At 56.0% G+C, this 20,668-nt stretch overlaps 7 protein-coding genes across 7 annotated transcripts; 3 read left to right on the forward strand and 4 right to left on the reverse strand.

Annotated features, from left to right (window-relative positions):
- Positions 1–68: 68 nt before the first annotated feature.
- B0T15DRAFT_121269 (eukaryotic rRNA processing protein EBP2-domain-containing protein) lies at positions 69–1,861 on the reverse strand. Its single transcript, XM_062861628.1, has 2 exons — positions 736–1,861; positions 69–665 (listed from the first exon to the last, which is right to left on the reverse strand). Exons 1-2 carry the CDS (start codon positions 1,700–1,702, stop codon positions 313–315), a joined length of 1,320 nt encoding a protein of 439 aa, XP_062724648.1. The 5' UTR covers positions 1,703–1,861; the 3' UTR covers positions 69–312.
- A 2,120-nt stretch (positions 1,862–3,981) lies between these two features.
- Positions 3,982–5,230, reverse strand: B0T15DRAFT_525553 (cyanate lyase C-terminal domain-containing protein). The gene is made up of 3 exons (XM_062868851.1): positions 4,990–5,230; positions 4,453–4,895; positions 3,982–4,240 (listed from the first exon to the last, which is right to left on the reverse strand). Exons 1-3 carry the CDS (start codon positions 5,059–5,061, stop codon positions 4,219–4,221), a joined length of 537 nt encoding a protein of 178 aa, XP_062724649.1. The 5' UTR covers positions 5,062–5,230; the 3' UTR covers positions 3,982–4,218.
- A 360-nt stretch (positions 5,231–5,590) lies between these two features.
- Positions 5,591–6,823, reverse strand: B0T15DRAFT_491421 (PLC-like phosphodiesterase; the record flags this gene model as incomplete). The annotated part of the gene is made up of 2 exons (XM_062866777.1): positions 5,591–6,593; positions 6,648–6,823. The coding sequence occupies 2 exons, from the start codon at positions 6,821–6,823 to the stop codon at positions 5,591–5,593; spliced, it is 1,179 nt and encodes a 392-aa protein (XP_062724650.1).
- A 988-nt stretch (positions 6,824–7,811) lies between these two features.
- On the forward strand, positions 7,812–8,831 carry B0T15DRAFT_491422 (uncharacterized protein; the record flags this gene model as incomplete). The annotated part of the gene is made up of 2 exons (XM_062866778.1): positions 7,812–7,852; positions 7,907–8,831. 2 exons carry the CDS (start codon positions 7,812–7,814, stop codon positions 8,829–8,831), a joined length of 966 nt encoding a protein of 321 aa, XP_062724651.1.
- A 309-nt stretch (positions 8,832–9,140) lies between these two features.
- Positions 9,141–16,512, forward strand: B0T15DRAFT_411718 (uncharacterized protein). The gene is made up of 3 exons (XM_062865398.1): positions 9,141–9,380; positions 9,596–14,816; positions 14,869–16,512. The coding sequence occupies exons 1-3, from the start codon at positions 9,311–9,313 to the stop codon at positions 16,292–16,294; spliced, it is 6,717 nt and encodes a 2,238-aa protein (XP_062724652.1). The 5' UTR covers positions 9,141–9,310; the 3' UTR covers positions 16,295–16,512.
- B0T15DRAFT_525560 (ubiquitin-conjugating enzyme/RWD-like protein) lies at positions 16,513–18,004 on the reverse strand. The gene is made up of 2 exons (XM_062868852.1): positions 17,759–18,004; positions 16,513–17,652 (listed from the first exon to the last, which is right to left on the reverse strand). Exons 1-2 carry the CDS (start codon positions 17,811–17,813, stop codon positions 16,772–16,774), a joined length of 936 nt encoding a protein of 311 aa, XP_062724653.1. The 5' UTR covers positions 17,814–18,004; the 3' UTR covers positions 16,513–16,771.
- Positions 18,005–18,517: 513 nt separating this feature from the next.
- On the forward strand, positions 18,518–20,569 carry B0T15DRAFT_525563 (uncharacterized protein). Its single transcript, XM_062868853.1, has 4 exons — positions 18,518–18,720; positions 18,790–19,152; positions 19,211–19,824; positions 19,880–20,569. Exons 2-4 carry the CDS (start codon positions 18,991–18,993, stop codon positions 20,235–20,237), a joined length of 1,134 nt encoding a protein of 377 aa, XP_062724654.1. The 5' UTR covers positions 18,518–18,720; positions 18,790–18,990; the 3' UTR covers positions 20,238–20,569.
- The last annotated feature ends 99 nt before the right edge of the window (positions 20,570–20,668 follow it).

Genomic DNA, 20,668 nt, shown 5'->3' on the forward strand with positions numbered 1-20,668 from the left:
CTTCCCACCCTTGGAAGTTATATATCTTCCTCGAGATAGCTGGCGACAGAGCTCTCTTTCTTTCTCTTTCTCCCTCTGATCATAAGACCACCGTACCTGGTTGGGATTATCCTTTCACCGATTTCCCTTGTCGAATTGAGTCTCGCGAAATACGTTATATGACACTCGTGAGGTAGAATATACGGTACAGAGACTCCCGTCCATAGCCCTTCCCAACAGGCCAACCCCATCTGCCGTCTGACGAACCGCAGAACAGAATCCGAAACTTCGACACCACCATCTGCAACCCCCCATCAAGCCTCTACCTACCCTCTATCTTTTCCCAGCCATAGCCTTCCGCCTACTCTTCCCCGGCCTCGGCGCCTTCACGCCCTTCTTTTTCCCACCCGCACCGCCGGCCGCGAAGCCGCCGCTCTTCATCCGCTTGGCGCTGAACCCACTCAAATCGCCCGCCGACACGGCGTCGCCGGACTTGGCGAAACGCTTCTTGCCGCCGAAGCCGTACTTGGTGTCCTTCTTCTGCCGCTTGGGGTTGGGTCCGTCGCCTGCCGCACCGCGCTTCTTGGAGGAGGACTTGCTGTTGGACAGCTCTTTGTCAACGGCCACGTCGAAGATGTCGTCTGCTTCGGTCGTGCCGAGAGCTGCGGAGCCGCCTTCTTGTCGTTCTGTTTGTAAACGGGGGGTTAGTATGGGTGTCAAAAGCACACATTAGGGGGGGAGAGGGGAAAGACATACTCCGCTTGAGCAGGTTGATCTTGTCGAGGGTCTCGCGCTTCTGCTTGGCGCGCTCCTGCAGCTTCTGCACCTGGACCTGCTTGCCGAACTTCTTGAGGTCGCGCTGCTTGCGCGCCTCGGCGGCCGCCTTCTTGGCCGTCGCCTCCTCGACCAGCTTGGCCTTGACCTTCTGCATCGTCTCGTCGCTGCGCACCGTCTCGGCGAAGTAATCTGTTGGCCGGGTGAAGGGTACACCTTCCTTGCGCAACAAGGCGCGAGCTTGCCGGGCGGCTTCGAGGGATTGGTTCACGAAGGCCAGCTCGCGCTGCAGGTCGTCCTCGATAGAGGGGATTGATTCCTCCGTCTTCTTGGACGAGACAACGGATTGGTGGAATGCGAAGGGAACGGTTTTGGGGTTGGTATCGAGCGCGAAGCGTCGTAGGGCGGCGAGGAGCCCCTCCTTGTTATTGATTGTTTGCCGGACGCGGGTGCCTGCGGCGATCTGTTCCTCGTCTTCCTCATCCTCGGCTGAAAGCTCATCGACGTCAATTTCCTTCTCGTCCTCCTCGTCCTCCTCATCCTCACTGTCTTCCTTCTCCTCTCCTCTGTCACCTTTACCATCGTTCCTTTCAGTCTCCTCATCTGAGTCGAGTTCTGATTCCGAGTCGGAGTCGTCTATCGCCGCAAGGTCGATGCCGCCGTGCTCTTCGTCGTCCTCGCTACCTTCCGAGTCGCTATCCTCCTCACTTGAATCTGCATCCTCAGCTGGCCTCTTGGCAGTCTTGCTGCCATTAACTTTTGGCGCCGGCTCCTCGTGATCATCACTGTCCTCGTCCTCCCACTCGTCCTCCTTATCGACAGCTTTTGGCGCAGCCAGTTCGTTCGACTTTCTCCTGTCGATCTTTTTTGTCTTGGGCTTGTGGTCTGGAACCGCGGATTTGAGCTTTGACCCTGCCTTGGGGGACTGTGTCGCGCCTTTCTTCGCCATCTTTGCTGCTGGTTGGTGGTGGGGACGATGGATTGATGAGCGCTCGCAGCTTCTGAACGTTGGAAACTTTTTTTGGTTGACCGTTGGGAGATAAGATAAGATACGGGAGGATGGGCATGGTGGGGCGTCAGCATGCACTCACGTAGTACTCTCACTTTCGCTCAGCCAGCCCTAACCCTTTATCTTGTCGTCTTCTCCTGCCAAATGGTCACGGTGTAAGTCATCGGCGGCTTCAAGCCCTGAAGCAGTTTATGCCAGCACTATCGTTCTCACGCTGCTGGTTTCGTTGGTTTTGAGCCGAAGACGAATGGAAAGGCGTCATGGCTTTGTCCCGTATCTACACGTGGGTGGGAAAAAGAATAAGATACTGGGTATATAAGGTAGCTTGGTGGGCTCTCCTTCCAACCAACACTGCAACCGCACACATCGCCTCGAAACTCTTCGTGGGGTAGTAGTCGAGCTGTGAAAAATTGTCAAACACTCTCCACGTGCGTAGCCCTGCTGTGGACTTTGTAGGACCACATGTTCGATTCGCGGTCGCATCACCCTTTTTCAAAGTTTTGCTTGGTGTCTCGTTTTTCCTCCTAAACAGTACTTGCCCTGACCTCACAGTCGGGCCCCGAAGATTACGTACCTTAGCTATAAGCAGCTGAGCAGAGGGATGGACATGTCCAAAATGCTAAGAGAGAGATACATTCGCCGTTTTCACTGTCCCAAATGGCTGGCTATCTACGTCTACCCAAAGTTCTCAAGCCAGGGAGGCACTGGGACTAGGAGAAGTTGGGCACCGCATTTTCAACCTAGCTAGCAAGCATACTCCTCCAACTATGGCAGATCCCAAAACACAATCACGCACAGATCAAGGCATGTCAACCGGCTAGATTTTCTATGTACCATCTCCTGCTCCAACTAGTAGTACCGAAAAAAAGGCAAGGCCGTATTCAAACAACCACAGTTGAGTGCCCCCTATGTCCGTCACCAAAGCCGTATATAACCAAGGGAGATTGAAAAAAGCATATGCATCACCCGTCTCATCTGAGCCCCCGACCCTGGCGTATGGGGGGGACAAGAAGGTCGCGAATCTCCTCGTCGCCCACCCGACGAGAGAAGGGGGAGTATGTCATGGTTGAGCAAATGAGAAATCGAGAGGCGTATAAAACGTTCGGTTTGACTCAGTCGAGCAAAAGGCGATGGGGTGGGTCTCCGGAGTAAGCGAGAGAGAGCCGATAAAAGGGGCAGAGATCCGTGGCTGCATGTGTTCCGGTCCGCCGTCATTGTGGTGAAAATGTGGGTTTGCGAGAAGCGAACGCAAGGAAAGTCGGGAGTTTCGTTGTGTTGTAGAGGTTGAGCGCCGGTCGACGAAAGGATGTGCTGGCTAAGCGCGCGACGAGGGCATCTCTGATGGAGTTCTCAGGGGGGAGCCGGGAGAGGTCCTGAGGAAGCGAGAGGGCTTCTTCTGGTGTGGGATGTTGGCCTGAGAGAGCCATCGGTGGTGGACGTTTTGTCGAAGAGGTTCACAGAGGCTCCTCTTCACGGCGGAGGTGCGCTTGTGCGGGCCTGCTCGCACCGGGTTATCCCCCGGTTGTCATTTACATGACAACGCAGTAGGCGTTGAAGTTGGTGGAGGTCTGGGGGACCTTGGTCTGAGCAGTGGTGGAAGGCATGTTGATTGATTTGATTTTTGCTTTGAAAAAACTGAAGATGTTCTTGATGCGTCTGTGATAGTGCGTTGATGATCGGAAGAGAGAGGCCGACTCTGGACCGGAGGAGATGAGTCTTTTTATACTATTCCTTCCAGCACGTCGAGGCCATACTCAAGCGTTGCTATTCTTGCTGCCGACCACCCTCGGGCAGAGAATAGCAAGCTGCACCCTTTGATACATTCCTCGCTTTGGATTCCTGACAGACAAACAAGCAAGCAGAAAGAGCATTCACATCCTTGTCGAGGAGGCGAAGATCTTAGTATTGTCGTCCTTGGAATCGTCGTCCTTAGTATTGTAGTTCCTTAGTATTGTAGTCTCGCGGACAAGGAGACCGACTGGGCCGGTGTGGCAAGCGAGAAGGCTTCTAGACCCCATACAGACATAGAACAACGTGCAAATCTTGAATTGTCAGGAACTAGCATTCCTTGAACTCTTTGATTGTACACTAGGATGGATCTAGTGGATCTTGGAACTTTCCATGGTGTTTGTTCGCCGTTGAGATAAGAGTCGTGGTGATGTGGCCGCTGTGGCGCCTTTAGTATTGTTCCCCCCTGAGCCCCTTAGTATTGTTCCCCCTGCCCCCTTAATCGTCACGCGCAGTCCAGCCCACCCACCACGACAGCGACGAATTTCGGATACAATCAAATCAAAGTCGAGAAGAATGACTCCCGTACTCGAGTTTGCCTTCTGGACAGGCACTCCCTATCCTTCGGGTTTCTTTCGGCACCGTCGGCGCCCCAGTGAAGAAAGGAAGTGAAGTCAACAACACCCCGATTTCCGCCCACGACGCGCCCGTTATCGCCGACTGGCGGTCTAGAAGCGAGTGAAAGGGAGCCTGTTCATGGCAGCAGATCAGCAGTGGCGTCCGGAAGTGTCAGACCAGGGAAACACGACGGGGTCGGGATAGCCGAGGGCAGGCGGGTTTGGTTGTTTGCGACAAGTCACCGGGGAAGGAAGGACTTCCCATCGCACCACGGAACGAGATATTATTCACCGGGGGTGTGAGAAGGTGTTCAAAGAAAAATCAAAAATCAAGTCGGCACTCACCACTTCCCCTTGAGCGTGATGACAACCCAGGGGGCGCCGTTCTCATCCACCTCCTTCTCGACCTTGCTGTTGAAGCAGATGGCACTCATGATGCCGTCGCCAAACTTCTCGTTCAGCACCGCCTTGTACGCGTAGCCGTAGTTCTGCACGATCTCGTACAGCCGGTAGATCAGCGGTTCGACGGGCGGCATGGGCCCCGCACGGCCGCGGTCGGGGAAGCCCATCATCTGCGACGCAATGTTGGACTCCTGCGACAGACCCAGCAGCTTGGTCAGCTTGGCCGCGTCCTCCGGCGAAGCCTGCGCCTGGCCGTAGAACAGCGCCGCGACCGCCACCTCGCTCCGGCCAAGGTGCTCCGCGATCTGCTCAAAGGTGAGCCGCTTCTGCGACTTGGCTTCGAACAGCGTCGCCGAGTAAGAGGGGAGGCGGTCCACGATGGACGACTAGGTGAGAGAGATTTGTTGTCATTAATTCTTCCGTTCCCATTGTGTGCATACCTCGAAAGTACCGTAGTCTCTCTTGGAAATTGGAACTTACATCCAAGCTCGCGAGTCTTGGTTGTTGCTCGGCAATCGCCATGACGGATGAGCGTCTCTCAGGTGCTGACATAATAATTTTATATATATTGGATACTATCGAATGGCGGCCGTAATGTATCTTGCTTGTAGTTCTAGTATCTCGTATGAGTCTGACTAGTTGGATTGGAGCGTTGTGATGTAGGTGACTTTCGATAATACTTGCACCCGTTTACGCCCTCCAGACGTCGCACTTTATAACACCGTGGAGCAACCCCCTCAACCTGAACCCCCTCAACCTGAACCCCCTCATCTCCCGTCCCGTTACCCGCATTGGTGGTCGCTGAGACGACACCGGAGATGTATGAGCTCACGAACCCCACCTCTGGTGGGTGATGAGCGCGTCGCTAATGGCCCCCTCCCCCCGCAGGAGATAAACCGGAATCTCGGGATGGAGCGGGGTTGAGAGGACGGCATAATGCGACTTGCTCGACAGAAGGTAGGTTGGTATCTTGGTATGTCGTAGCCATTTCGTGCAAGCAAAGTGTATCATGACCTTCAAGAATGGTTCTCCCTTCTTTCCCGCTTGTTAGTTCCTCTTCATTCCCCTTGGTTTATTACTGCTAACCGAACCACCAGCACCGGAGGGGATTCCCCCACAATGTTCCCGGCTTCCTCCAATCCTGCTTCGTAGCAGCCGCCAAGTCATCAACATTGAGCATGTCAATCCCCTCCTGAACCAGCACCTCCCAGAGCCGATTCCTGACGTGGATCGGCCACGAGGGCAGTTGCCAGTACCGCGCCTTCAGGCCCCGCCGATGAGCCTCGCGCAGATGCCCTCTGATTTTCTCCAGCTGTTCCTCGCTGGGGTTCCCAGCTCCCAAGTACACCTGCCCAACAGCGTCCCAGAAGCTGACGCTCGTATAATACGAATTGGTCGCGTTGTACGGCGAGTTTTCTAGCTTGTCCAGCGGCGCGTCGAAGAAGGCGTCGCGATACGTCGTGTTGGGTCCGCCTAGGATCTGGTCAAACGGCGTGTTGCCCGTCCCGACGACGGTGATGGGTCTTTCGTTGAAATGCCCGTTCTCCCAGTAGCTGAGCCAGCCCATCTGGCGCAAGGGTGTCAGCTGCTTTACCACCCAGGGCCATGTCTCTGGGCCGTCGGTCTTGAGGTCGACGAGGAGGACAAGCGTTTGTGTCGGGTCCGTGTCGAAGACGCCGTTTTCGGTTCCATTGTAGTACTTCGTCTTCGGGTTCTGGCGGGTTAGGATCTCGACTAGCGGGTTGACGTAGAGCGTCTGGAAGGTCCGGTTGACCTGGAGGCTTGCTGTATCGTGGCCCACGAGGAGGTCCCCGTCGCGCAGCCAGACGTCTGCTTCGACTCCGGTGCAGCCAGCGTACAGCGCCGAAAATAGGGGCACCTTGCGCCAGTAGTCGTTGTGCGAGTGGCAAGGCACGGGGATGACGTCCCGGAGGAAGTCTGTCGGGTACCAGGCGAGCTGCTCGGTACCCGTGCCCGGCTTGCCCCAGTTGCCGAACGGGCCGTCCGGGTCCTTGGCCTCCGACTCTCCGAGGATATGTTGTGCTATTGCCTCACCGATACTTACGGCGACAAGGACCATGACGCTGGTGGTAAGGTTAGTAGTTGTGTGTATTCCCTTCGGGGGGCGTCTGACTTACAGGATGGCCAGTCCCAAAAGACACGAATACCGCGCCCAGACTGTTCCGGGGAAGCGCTTAGAGATCCGGAGCTGGTCGCTGTCGACACCATCCTCCGCATCCTCCACACCGCCCGGGATTGGGGCGTACTCAACGGCCACGATCGATTCGGGCTTCTCGGACCTCCAGGACGCCATAATAGAGCGTAGGGTCGGCAAAATGCCAAATGTGCTTCGTACATCGTCTAGAGCTGCGTTTTCGGGGATCGCTCGTGTTGAAAAAGGCGGCCGGCCATTCCCGAGCTCCACAACTCCGAGTTCCTGTGTTACCATCGGCATCCGGTCCCGGCCCCTGACCTCCACAAGCCCCACCGACTGCGAGCGCATGATCCAGGCGTTACTGTGTACGTGCTGTTGCTGACTGAGGTCACGAGAGAGACAAAGTTTCAGAGCGTGGGATGCGAGTATCACTGGCCGCCCGTCGCCAGTCGTGACTCGGTGGTCATTCGCCGATGGCGACTGCGAGCGTAAATACAACCGGGAAGCGGGCACTATGCCGATGGAGGGGAGGAATGACGGGAGAGACCAGGAGAGACAAGCAAGGGACAAGAAGGTGTGGCCCCCGTGTTTATAGACTATGAGCGAGACCACTAAATCGCCACGAAGGCAAGTGGCAGCATCGTGTTTACCTATTTCGGAACCTCGAATATAGAGCTAAAATCGAGAGTGACTGCACCTGCCGTTTCAACCGGCGTCCCACTTGCATCTAGACCCCTAGCGCGGCCATATGAAGGATCTGGGGGTACCAACCTTACAATGCTTGTGACCATAGTCAGTCGACCTGAGCTTGCCATTATGCGCAACCAGCTCATATCTGCCGGTGTGTTGAGAAGTCTGTCGCCAAAAATCAATACTTCAGCCATGTGCAAGTGCGGAAGACACATCATTGGGCGCTTCGTCCGAACAACGAGCAGCACATGGGTTCAAGTCAGGGCGTCAGTGGCTCAAGGGTCGGGGCTTTCAGGGTTACAGCCGGCCCGCTTGAGCGGGAACTGGTTCCGTTTTTCTTATCTTATCGCGACTAGTAGCTGTGGGGAAATTTTGTGAATGAAGGACAGTCCGTTGGGTCGAGAACAAGTACCTGTTCAACCACATTGTTGTCGACTGACGGTACTGGTCGCGCACAATGCCGCACAAGCATACTAGGCGAGAGAAGGACGAGTCGACGTAAGCGGCTATTCTTGTCGGGTGGATTGTGTTCCTATATCTAACAATGTGCAGCTTCGACCTCCCACCATCGCAAATAGCAAAGCCGCTCCCACCCACAACTATCTCCAAAAAGAAGGCAGCGGCGCAGAAGAAAGCCGATGATGCCCAAGCGAAGAGCGGGCAGAAGCGGAAACGCGGTAGCGCAAATGCCGACGATGCTCCGCGCGCCTTCAAACGGCTGATGGCTTTTGCCAACGGCAAGCTACCACGAGACAATCTAGACAACGGCGACACGCCGGCGGGCAAGGGCAAAGGCAAAAAGAAGAGCAAGGCCGAAAATAAGGACAAGATCGACATCACGTCAGCCTCCAACTCCACGCCGGCGCAGGACCTCAAGATCCGCCCGGGCGAGCGCCTCTCCGAGTTCAACCAACGCGTCGACGCCGCTCTGCCCATCAGCGGCCTGGTCAACAAGACGATCAGGAACGGCAAGGACCCTCTGGGGCTCAAGGTACGGCGGACCAAGAAGGAGCGCAAGATGCACAACATGTACGCCGAGTGGCGGGAGATCGACCGGAAGATCAAGGAACGCCGCGAGGAGGAGCGCGAGCTGGAAGAGGAGAAGGAGATAGAGAATGAGGCGCTAGGCGGCGTCTCGTGGAAACTCGAGCTCGAGGCGCAGGGGAAGAAAAAGAAGGGCAAGAAGGGGAAGAAGTATATCGGGGAAGAGGGAGGACCGGAGGGGGATCCGTGGGAGGAAGTCAAGAAGAAGAGGGGAGAGGGGAAGGTCGGCATCCACGACGTGGCGCAGGCGCCGCCGGAGTTGAAGCTGCCGAAGAAGAATTCGCTTGTTCGGGGGGCGACGGTGGCGGTTGGCGACATCCCCAAGGCTGCGGGCAGCTTGCGGCAGAGAGAGGAGCTGCAGGGTATCCGGCAAGAGGTGGTGGCTTCGTACAGAAAGATGATGAGTGAGAAAAGGCCTGCCGTGGGCACTTGAGGATCTCACAAGATTGGTGTCAAAGGTGGTTCTATGCACAGGGCCAGCACTTCGGTCGATATGGAGCGAATGCTTTTTGAAGTTCCTGTGGTGAGTGACTCCTGAATGTACATTGCCGGCTAGGCTTCCATTGCCCAGAAACTGAGAGCCTTGGCTGAATGATGCGTCACTGTTTTTGTATGGCTGCGCATTCAGAGATACCCGGGCATATCTGATTTCCCATTCCTTTGTGCTATCGAGGTGAAATGCGAGAATCAGTGACGCACGTTGTGCACCTCAGAGCATACCAATACCCCACCTTGGCTTCCCGATTCGCCCCTCCAAGAAAAAAAACCTCCCGCATCCTGTGCATCCTGTCGCATCCAAATTCATCCCTCTCGCCAACCACCAACCGCGAGCATCAGCGTTCAATTCCCACATCGACTCACCATTGCTAAAAATTTTAGACAGCTGGAAATGAGAGTAGCCATCTCGCCATCATGAGCGGAGTCGGTCTCGAGGTCCTGCTGGAAGGCCTCATTCCCGAGATCGCATATTCTGGTGAGAAAGGTGAGTGGCATACAAGTCGCATGCACCTTTTTTTCTCGCAACGCCATTACAGTGTTTTCAGCGAGCTGTGTATTTTCCATCGAATATTATTCCATAAAGCATCACTTATGCTCAGGGCTGGGGGTTCACCAGGAGGGGTGGTGATAACTCTGCGCTTGCTGGATGCACGCGGCGTGAATCGCCACTCTTTATGAGCGGTACTAACTCGGTTCCAGGAGTGTCGATATCCGAGTTGCTTAAAATAGTCCGGCAATATCATTGGAATCTTGGTGGGCAAGATGCGTCAGCGCACGACCTCGCAGCGAAGGGCTTTCAGGGGTCACTCGAGGATCCCAGCAGCATCGAGAAATCATTGAGTGAGGCAGAGATGGCGTCTGCCCGTTGGGCCTGGGACTGGCTGCGTTCTCAATCACAGATTCTCATCAACGGCAATAAGCGGTGGAACAGACTGGAGCTGAGCGAAGCCCTCGCCCTGCCAGAAGCCGACTCCATCGACCCAGCACTCGCGTCAGCCTCAGGGGAAGCCGACGGAAGCGAAAAGTCCAAGGGCAAAAGGGCGAAACAGATTCTCACCACTCGGCCTAGGATATGCGCATCCGAGGATTTGGTCTGGCAGACTTTGACTCGCCACAATGTTGACTACAAGCGAGTACCTGCACTGGAATGGGCATGCCTGCAAGGCATCGCAGCGGCAAGGGCCGAGGGCATTCTCCAGAGCGACCTCCGCCGCCTGGTTGGCCAGGACAAGCGGTCGTTACCGAAGCGGACGGATTCGCTTGCTCGGAAAGGCTATATCGCCAAGAGGACAGTCGTGGTGAAGAAAATGAAGACTAGCAGACTATGGCTGATTGATTTTGCCCCTCCGCTTGTCGAAGAAGAGACGGGCGGCCTCGACCTGTCACCCGAGACGCTCAGCAAAGACCTGGAGCCTGTTCCTTGGCATCCCCGCTGGACCGGAAACAACATCGATATGGATGCCCTTGGCAGAACCGCTGTCGGCGTGCTCAAAGCCTTCAACGTCATGCGGTACGCCGACCTACGGCAGAAGATGGGCGTCGAGGGCAAGCGATGGCAGATGAAGACGCTTGCCAAGAACTGTCAACGTCTGGTGGACTTGGGTGTGCTGAAATACACCGCCGCCTCCTTTCCGGGCTCGCGCAAGGTGTTCAAGGATTGTATCAAGTTCGTGAGGGAACCAAGCGCGGAGGAGTGGGACAGGTTCCTTGCCACGGGCAAGAAGACATCCCAGTATTCGGACGCGACCAGGCATCGCGAGCCGAAACCCAATGCGCTTGCGCTTTACGGGAAATCTGACGATCATGGCCGGGGGACTGGCGCCGACCGGTCCAAGCTGAAGCGCATCTTCAGCGGCTGGACGCCCGAGAAGCCTCTGGCCCAGACTGTCTTTGAGGTCATTCGGAGTGCCGGTCCTGAAGGAGCTTCCAACCCTCAGGTCAGTGTGGCCACAGTGGGCTACCAACATCGGCGATACCTCTCGAGCTACCTTACCAAGGTAGCTGAAACACAACAGCCGCCTCATCTTCAGAAATTCCAGATCGTTAGCAGGCTTGTACGCACAGGCAAGACATCTGCCTACATGTTTTCAGCGCCAGGAGCGGCAGAGCAAACCGCATGGTCCCAGATTGACGAAGAGACAATGGAAGAGGTGGATAAGCCGGCTGAGAACTCGTTAAACTCTATCAGCACGGATCCATTCGGCTTTGGGGCCGTTCGACCCCGAGCCTTTGCTGAAGGAGAGAATATTTCGCTCTCAGAGTTGTCGCGGACCGCTAAGAAATACAAGGCTTCCACTAAACGGAAGCTCTTGCCTCGTCTCAAAGCAGAACACATCGCTGCAGCCGAAATGTCTCAGGAGATAGCGACTGGACAAGACACCGCGATGGTAGATCGAGAGGGACAGCTAGCCGAGTCTGAAAGCAAGTCATCTCTGAAGCGGCGCTTTGAGGAGACCATCGAGGAGGCCGATAATATGGAAGACGGCGGAGCTGAGTCGTCTACCACCCAAGAGCCAGCCGCTCCGGCCGCTTCTACCATGGGGGACGGCGACAACGAGGAAATTGCGAGAAACGTATCTGACGAGGACCTAATCATGAACGTACTATATAATGGTATCTTGGGAAAGCTGCAACTCCACCTTTCGGACCGCCATCTCACTTGGCTGAGATCTGGCCGAGGTTTGAAGAAGCCTGTCATTATTCCCGTGGACGACAGCCTTGAGGAGCCAGCCGTACGGGATGTACCGGAGAGCCAGGAGAAAAGTTTGGTTCTGACCACGGGAGCCAAGGGTGGGGACTCGGCACCAACTTACGAGTTTATCTTTGGCGGCGAAAGCTACAACAATGCTGTCTGGATCCAGCAAGAAATCATTAAGCTGAAGTCGTCCACGGATGAGAAGCTTGTCAACGTCTCCGCTGAGCAGCCAGCGTCTGGTGAGATTGAGGTCGCCTCCGAGGAGATCACGGTTGAGGCTGCGCCGCCAGCATCCGGAGCGACTCGCGGCGGAAAGCGCGGCCGCGGAGGCGGTCGTGGCAAGGGTAAGAAGAGAGGACAGCTTGGGCCTGGGGGAGCAAAACCATACGTCTGCTCGACGTGTGGCGGCGCCTGGAAAAATGACATTGGTTTGAAATACCATCTCGAGAAGGCTCAGGTGCCTTGTAACCCGAACTTTGACCCTGCCGTTCTACTAAACAAGTCTCGAAAGCGCCGCAAGCTGTCTCCAGCGCCGCCGCGGCCCTCTTCTGCCGCCTCGGAAGCAGTTGGCGAGAAACTGACGAGTCGCACACGCCAGTCCAGAACTGCACGGAAGGGCGAGAAGAAGCTGCTGCCTTTACATCGAAAAGTTCGCACTGCTATGCGCTCTGCACACGATCCAGCCCGCAAGATCCGTGGCCTGAACTTCTCGGATCACGGCAGTGAAGAAGAAACAACCACGCCGCCAGTGGAACGGGCCGAGTTGGCATACAGGCGCGCTGTGTCACAGGCTAGTTGGCTGAGTATGGAACAGAAGCCGGGGGCGGAGGCTTCTGCAGAACAGCTTCCGTTCACGGTTCACCCAGGCGTCCTCGGCTCTGGGAGGTGTTCTGATGTCCAACTCAGCCCTACGCCTGGTGGCGTAGTTCCGCAGCCTGAAGCCGACCCCAGCCGCGAGAATGGAGCGTCCGGAAATCTCACGCGGCTTGGTGATGCCACAGTTATCGATACCCTTCCTACCTACCATCAGTTGGAGCCGCTTCCTGCTTCCCTGGCCACAGCCCCGGCAACGCCCGCGGCCGCGCAAGCTTCCAGTGATCGTCTGATGGCGGTTGATACGCTTGCTGACAAGCCATTGTCCCGTTCCATTCTCGATGACTTCACTTTGAGGCCTACGAACGAATTTGCTGCGCGGAACCCATATCAGGAGAATTCATCTCAAAGTGAATACCCGGAGCTCCCCCCTCACAATGGTGAGCAAGATACACGACAAGAACCGCACGAGGGCCAACAAAGCTCGAAACTCTTCGTCCCCTCCACAAACTACAACCGCGTGTCAAGTGAAGCCAAGAGGCGGACCGCCCAGGCGTTTGACATTATCAGTTACTTGCTGGACAACAACGGAGGTGTGTTTCCGGGCGATAGGGCTCTGTTCTATGCCGTGACCAAGGTATTCTTGGAGGAGTTCAGGGGTCAAATGCCACCCACGTGGAAGAACTACCAGGGCGCCGTCAAGGCGTTGGAGACTCGGAATTTGGCCACCATGCACACGCATATGCTCAAGACGGACAGAGGAAGGTTGCAGACATGCAGCCTTCTCATTAAGTCCGGTGTGAATCCGAATGGGGTGGTTGCCGGCATGATGAAGCAGAAGATGCGTGAAGCGCACCCTGGACTATACATTCCAGCTCCATTCTCGCCCACTCCGGAAGAGTTGGCTTTGTTGCAGGAGCTCGACCAGAAGCCAAGCAGCAAGCCGAACGCGAACGGTGAAAAGTTCCGCAGCAGGCGGAAGCTAATCGAGGAAGTAGAGGTCTTCAATGCACCTTACTACACTCAGAGCGCCCCGCCCATGGAACCTCGGAAGGACCCTCTCTGGATTTGGGAGTCTGAGAGGGACCTGGGGAGTGGCTTTGCTGGCCAGAAGCGGTCAGTTGACGATGAGAGCTCGGCCGGTCCGTCCCAGAAAAGAATCAAGATTGAGCTCCAAGAGACTCCATACGGCGACATACCGGTGGATCCTAGTATCTCAGGAGATCCATCTGCCGAGGGACAGCCCTCTGTCCTAGAGGCGATCAAGGCTTACAGCCTGCTACCATCGAGATCCGGACCGCGTGGCCAGCGCAGGTCGTACACGGTCAAGACGTTGACCAAATTCCCGCGCGAGCTTGGTAGAATGAGGAACCCCGGGTTGGCTAGTCTGCCCCAAAGCTTCTTCTTCAGATGTAGCGCGGAGGACACAGCATTCGAGCTATCTATGCCAAGGATCCACTTTTTGGATCCCAACACAAGTCTCGACAATGATGCTGAAGAACTTGAAGACCAAGGCCAGAGTCGGGATTCGAGCAGAGAAACCAGTGAAGATGTTCTCGACGGGGGCGGAGTCAACGAGTCACAGGCGGGAACTGAGATCGCGGTCGAAGAGCAGCAAAAGCTCACATTTGTGTGCCCCTCAATTCTGGAGTCTATATCGAAAGGTAGCTGGGCTGACCATCCTGTCGGTTTCTTTGAGCACCACGGTACCAGCTTCACCTTGCGTGGATGGATGCCCGGTCAGAGGTGGCTGCTCGCCCAAAACCTACCTTTCAGCGCAGAGGAAATGGCTGAGAAGCAGCCGGCCGGTAGAACCAACCCGCGCGACTGGATCGACAGGAAATATGCCAAGTTTTGCTGCTTAGTGAATCAATGTGCAGCGTGGGAGCAATCACCGGCCGGCACGGCAGTGATACTAGGCAGTTCGGTGGCCCCCGCTGACATCTACATTAATGTCTCGCCTTCCCTGTCGAAGGTCAACAACGGTCCGGTCACTCTGAAGTGGTCGGAAGAGACGCAGTACGACCTCGAAACTCTCCCGTACGAAGATCTAGAAGATGACGATTACGGGGATGTTAACTATGTCGAAGACGCCGAGAGGTATCTTGCGAGAGAGGGGAGGTCGTCGCCCAAGAGGCGCCGCGGAGGGAAAATGGCCGGGTCAGAGCCAAGGCGTAAGGGGGGAAGACCCCCCAAGCTCAAATTGCTGCCCATCAAAACGATGCGTGAGCACACCGCGTACCCGAAGTCGGCGGAAGACTTCTTACGCGCGGCCAACGAGGAGGATGAGGAACTCGACTGGTCCAGTGAGAACGTCCGGCTGGCAGCGTTTATTGTGGTTACTACCTTGCTCGGTGGTGTCGACAGGGTTGTGGACTGGGGATTGATGATGAGGCTCATGCCTGACCAAACGTAAGCGAATCATCTCGAGGCCTGGCAATGGATGGCAACTAACGATCAACAGGCTCAGCCAACTCAGACACTACTGGGGTACTTTACGGAAGGATCGCCAGTCGACCATTGTCAGCTTGACAGAGAAGTTTAGGCGGGCCTTCCTCAAGGCGTACGAAAACAACGAGGTGCCGCCTATCGACTTTGACAACGTTCTGGCATACGATTGGAAATACCTGATCAAGTGGACCACGAACCTTGACATGGCTGAGCGACGAACGCTGCCATCGACACGCGAGGCCTTGGAGGAAAGCTTCACGGTGTCCAAGTTCAAGCACGGGAACCGCGAATGGAGAGAGGCCTTCTACCACCCGCAACGGTCCAGCTTCAACAAATTCCAAGATGCGACGTCCGAGCCCCTCGCCATCGCCGTGGACGGTATACCAGATCCGCAGCAGAGCTCTGAGATGACCGTGGCCATGTCTTGGACGCGATCACTATGCGTGACGCCTGTCGAAGCGTACACAGCAGAGGCAGTACTCCATAAGCGCAACAGCCTGTTCCCGAGCCGCAGCAAAACGGAGATTACTGAGTTGATGATTAAGGGCGTAGACCAGCTCCAGCGGCATGGCGTCATCTCCAAGTCGTCCTCCAAGTGGTCAAACGGGCGCAAGTGGCGCTTCAACACGCGAGTGCTTGATTCGCTTGAGAAGCAAGCTCAGCAAGACAAGTTCGCCAAGGCAGTGCAGTTCAAAAAGGAGCTCGATCAGGCCTTCAGGGCGGGCGAGAAGAAGAAGCGCGTCACGTACCTCACCAGTGACGGCATGATCATGGCGTTGCTGAACCTGCAAGCCAATGGCCGCGTCCGGATCGAGACCACGGGTCAGCCGAATGTGCCCATGGGACACGAGCCGGGCAACTACGAGACGCGCAAGTACACCAAGAAGTACTTGCACTTCCGTCTGGACGTCGTGCCGACCGAGTCCTATGTCTACAACGAGGTCGTTGCCAACCATAACGACCATTGCAGTGAAGACACGTCTCTCGCCGACTTCATAGCCCGTGTCAAAGCTGCCCGACCGCCCACGAAGGGCCCCGACGGCGCGGTTCCGGTCTGGTGCGACGTCTTTGGCAAGGTCCACACGGAACGCTGGCTCAAGTATCTGAGCGCGGTGCTGATCACACTTGCTTCGCGTGGCTCGATGCGGGCCCCCGACGTGGTCAAGACGCTCAAGCCTATCATCATGCTGTTCGAGGCCGAGATGATCATGGAATGGGCGGAAGAGCTGGGCTTGTTGAAGGCACAGCTAGAGGGGTGCGCGCCCGCTGTTATGGAATGGTGGTGGATGGCTATCGAGGCGCAACGGGAGGGATTGAGGACGCCGGCTCCGGCCGAGGTGGAATTTTCGGCGCCAACGGGGCCAGTGACGGTTACCGGTGGGAAGCAGAGGAAGGCGCTGCCTTCGTCGCGCCCCTCGAGGGTTGTTGAGGGGGTTTAGCGGTGAGGAGAGGATTTTTCGGATCGATGGGAGAGTGACCCTGCTTCTTTTTATTAGCCTGTGTCATGGTATGGGTGTCTATCTGAGCGGCAATGGGAAAACATCGGGGGATAGAGGTTGGATTTTCCCTAGCGATACCCCTTATAGCTGTACATTTACTGTTTATTGCTTAACGAAAAGTTGGTGGAGGAGTTTGTCGAGGATCGAGGAGGATTCTTGCCCTTATTTATGTTCTAGTGGATAACACCTATCAGGTAACAGAGTCTCACGGCTCAACAGTGGCCGCTCTCTTTTCCTGTGACGAGCAACGTGTGTTGAGCTGATGCTTCGAAAGGCACCAGGCGATTGAATACCGCAAGGACCTGAGACAGGGACCATGACTGTCTATATGTAACGCCTCAACTCCCATGTCCAAACTGACATGCTCACAGTAACCCCCACACCGAACCAGATAGACCGAGGCGCTAATAAAAAGACTCAATCCAGCATCACCTTGAGGACCACAGCAGCCAACAAGACAGCAATGCCAATAATCAGTTGGTCTAACCAGACGGGCACATCCTCGGCCACCCTTGGCTGGACTTGCTGCAACGCCGGACCCGGAGCAGCCCCCGGCGGCCTCGGTGCTGGTACTGGTCTTACTGCAGGCGATGTTGTACTCCCTCCCGCTGTGCGTTGCCCCGCCTCCGGCTCCGCGTTCCTCGGAGCTGCCGGCACTGCAGTCTGCACAAAGCCCTCCGCTAGCCTGGCACTCTCCTCATCGTCGCTGGCCCTTTCCCCTTCCCTCTCCTTACCCTTGTTCTTCTGCCCCTCCATCTCGTCCTTCCACCTCATCTTCAGCTCCTCCGGCACCTTGACCTCCTCCACCCCAGCCCCTTGTCCCGCCATCTCTTGCGCCCGCGCCTCACACTCCGCCAATATCTCCCCGTTCGTCTTCCCGCCACCGCAAGCACCACATCGCCAGCCCACGCTCTCGGCGGCCAACCTCCTCCGCACCTGCTCCCCAGCCTCTAGCCCGCCCAGCTGGCCCTTGACATCCGTCTCCATGAATGTCCGGAGCGCGACCAGCGCGGTGCGGATGCCCCACGCAGGTTGCCATGTCTCCTCGTGGTGGCCCGAGATGCTGAGGCAGATCTCCCGATTGGTCTCGAAGCGGCCAGAGGGGGTCAGGAAGCGGAAGGATGGCGGGCGCAAGGGGTACGACGGGGGCAGCACGATGCGGCCGTGGTAGATGCCGGCCTCGAACGCCGAGTGCGGCGGCCCGCGGAGGGTGAAGTGCCATTCGAAGAGGTCGGACTCTAGCGGCTCGGCGTGGTAATCTGGTGACGGGGAAGTGGTGAGTTCGTGGGCTTCGCGGACTGGTTTTGTGGCAAAAGAGTGGGGTTTTGATGTTAGCTTCTGGATCGGTAGTACTAGTAGTAACGCGGTTGGGAGAGGGGCTAATAAGCTGAGGGAGAGACGTACGAATGCGCCGGATGGTGGGGGATTTGGAGTTGAATTTGGGCGTTGGGGCCGCCATAGCGCGGGCAGTGGATAAGCCCTGTCCTGTTGTTTTGCCGGTCTAGGGTTTATTAGGAAGCTTTAACGATACTCGGGTGAATCTTGCTGGGTTTGGTCGGTGGGAGTCGATGCAGGAATTGCCAATCTGTCAAGTTGAAGTTGGATCGCATCAAAGTGGCAGCTGGATGGATGACGGAAGCTTGTTGGCGGGGACAAAGCGGCCAGGTTGCAACAAGCGGCAGAGCCGCAGGCCGGCTAATGCTGACTACACTACTACTACTTCAACGTGCTAGTACCAGGTATGTAACCACCTGGTTTACATTACCTTATGCATACGAGCCTTGAACAAGAAAAGGCGCTTGATACACACGCAAAGTTTGTTCTGCCTCGCACTTTTGGTGTGTGTATGACTCGTTCAAAAGTGTCCAAAATCCGAAACCGTTCGCCGAGTTCTCCTTCGCCATCGCAAGCACCCCGGGGCCAGGGTCATCTGTCCGTATGCAGCGGTAGCGCGTTCCGGCGGTTCCACTGCAATGGGCCCGGAAGGGGCCGTCTTGGCATCGGCTCCGAGATCCACATTCACCGGCAACAACAGCAACAACTCCGGTCCTTCACCAAATAGGCCTGAGGAGATAAGGGCTGGGGAGATGAGTCCAATGCGACTCCAGAGATCCGGTGAGCGGTTCCGGCCTGAGAACTCATCCCCTTTTCATGCTTCGAGTAGGTGCCCACCAGCAACCCGGACGTGACCAGCATATCTGCCGTGGGATAGGTAAGGTATTTAAGAGATGAATGCCCGGTGTTTTGGCCTGCGGTAAAAATGGAAATCAAGAGTCATGGCACTTCAAGTCTTGCCTCACCGGGGCATGGTGGCTCCTTCCGTCTCTGCTCGTTCGACATTTCAAGTCGGCGGAGAAACCACCCAGGTTCGTTCCTTCCCTGACTGTAACTTCTCACTCGACACTGTACCGAGTTCAAGTTGTGATTGAGTCCAGTCTTAAATTTCGATTCTACTACCTTCCCCCATCCCGTCTCTCCCAAAACGTTCCTCATACTTTCATACCAAAAGTCTCCCTCGCAATTTCACGCCAGAACCTTGGGAGAAGGCCGATTGTTTCGATCGGTAATCACGCAATTGTCGGTACCTCTCAGCCATATTCCAATCTCTCCTCACCCAATCGCAGAATACAAACAATATGAGCGTCAGCTGTGAGGAGTGCAAAGTCGAGATGGGCAGTCGGTCTGCCCTCCTCGCCCATTGGCAAGAGCGACGAAACCAAGGCAAGGGGCATTACCACTGCTCGAAGTGCATGATCCTTTTTCATACTTCTCAAGCCGAGGGCCGCCACCAGAAACAGGTAGACCGACTTCACAGTCCTCCAATCTGATGCACGAGGCTAACATCCCATCTCCCAGCTCCACCCGGCCAAGCAGGAGCTTGCCTGCCCTGGCTGTGATGCGCAGTTCGTCAAGGCAGGGGGGCTGATTGATCATATCGAGCAGAACCGATGCCCTAGGATCAAAAACAGTGACTTCGCCGCCCGCCGAGAACAGAAGCTCGCATTTGCAAGAGAGCTACAGCGCCGCCATTTCGGCGAAGATCCCAGACTACCCGACAACAATTTGTCGGTTGCTAGTTTGAACTTGACCGAGACTACTACAGTTAGCCGGCAAGGCCCTTACAACTTCACCGATTACCTCTCAAGAGCAGAGTATGTCCCGGAGGGAACTGGCAGTCTCTCGGCACTTCGACCGAAGGCGGAAAACACAGTGCGACCGAATCCCGTCACGTTTGCAATGAGAAACGAGGCAGACTTCCCGCCTCTCTCGTGCAAGCAACCGGAGAACCTCGCCCCTGGCTCCCCGGCCGCGATGCGTCGAACTGCCAACCAGCCCCAGCCCCTTGAGAAGCCCGGCCAAAACTACCAAACGGAATGGGCGTCGTATGACCCTCGAAAACCGGGTTGGAATGCCAAGGACTACTATGTGACGTACTCCGGCAAATATAGATGTCCACATGATGGCTGCACGTAAGAATTGCACTTGACTCCTCGCCGCGACGCAAAGTGCTAACAACATTGACAGAAAGTCGTTCAAGAGTGGTGAGGGTCTCCGCGGTCACCTCCTGTCGCCGGCGCACAAGATCCCGATTAGAGTGCAGTGTCCCCGCTGCTGCCGGTGGTTTGACAGCATGGCTGCCATCACGCAGCACGCCGAGTCTCAAAGTGTGCGGTGCACCATCCGCGAGACAGACGGCTTCCGGCAATTCCTCGATCAGCTGACAGCAGGCATTGTGGATACGACGGAGAAGAATGCAGATGGCACGGAGAGGTACACGGTACCTAAAGAGGCCCGCGAGGTATTCGGAAACCCGGAGAGCAAGCAGTCCGCGCAGACCAAGAAGCAAGATCAGACCTGGGATGACGGGGATAGCTGGTGGTGAAACGAGTCGACTGCTCCGCCAAAGGTATGGGTTACAACAGGACTGCGTTGAAAGAGAGAGTTGCTTCTCGGCAACACAGAGAATGTGAGGATGGCTCTATGGCAAGTTTGTTCTGAATGTTGTATGTACGCGTATGGGATATGTGAGGTTGCAGTGCTGGCGTTTGTCAATTAGAGGTATGATGGCTGCTTTGAGCATGGATTTTCGCTCTGAATGTATTGTAACTCTTGGATTTTACGGAGTACAGATCCGTAGATTCAGTGTCCTCCATTTTCGGCTTCAGGCTCAAGGACTATGTAAGTGGAAGTTACCAGGGATGAGGTCGGGTCGAGTCTTCACTCTTCAGACCGCAAGTCAGGGGTAATGTAATGCACTTGACAGGGGCCGTGTGGTCCGAGCGTCTCGCGGAAGCTCTCCCGTACCCACCACCA

This window comes from Chaetomium strumarium (genome assembly GCF_033439665.1).
Source record: "Chaetomium strumarium strain CBS 333.67 chromosome Unknown B0T15scaffold_2, whole genome shotgun sequence".
In the NCBI taxonomy this organism is placed as follows: Eukaryota; Fungi; Ascomycota; class Sordariomycetes; order Sordariales; family Chaetomiaceae; genus Chaetomium; species Chaetomium strumarium.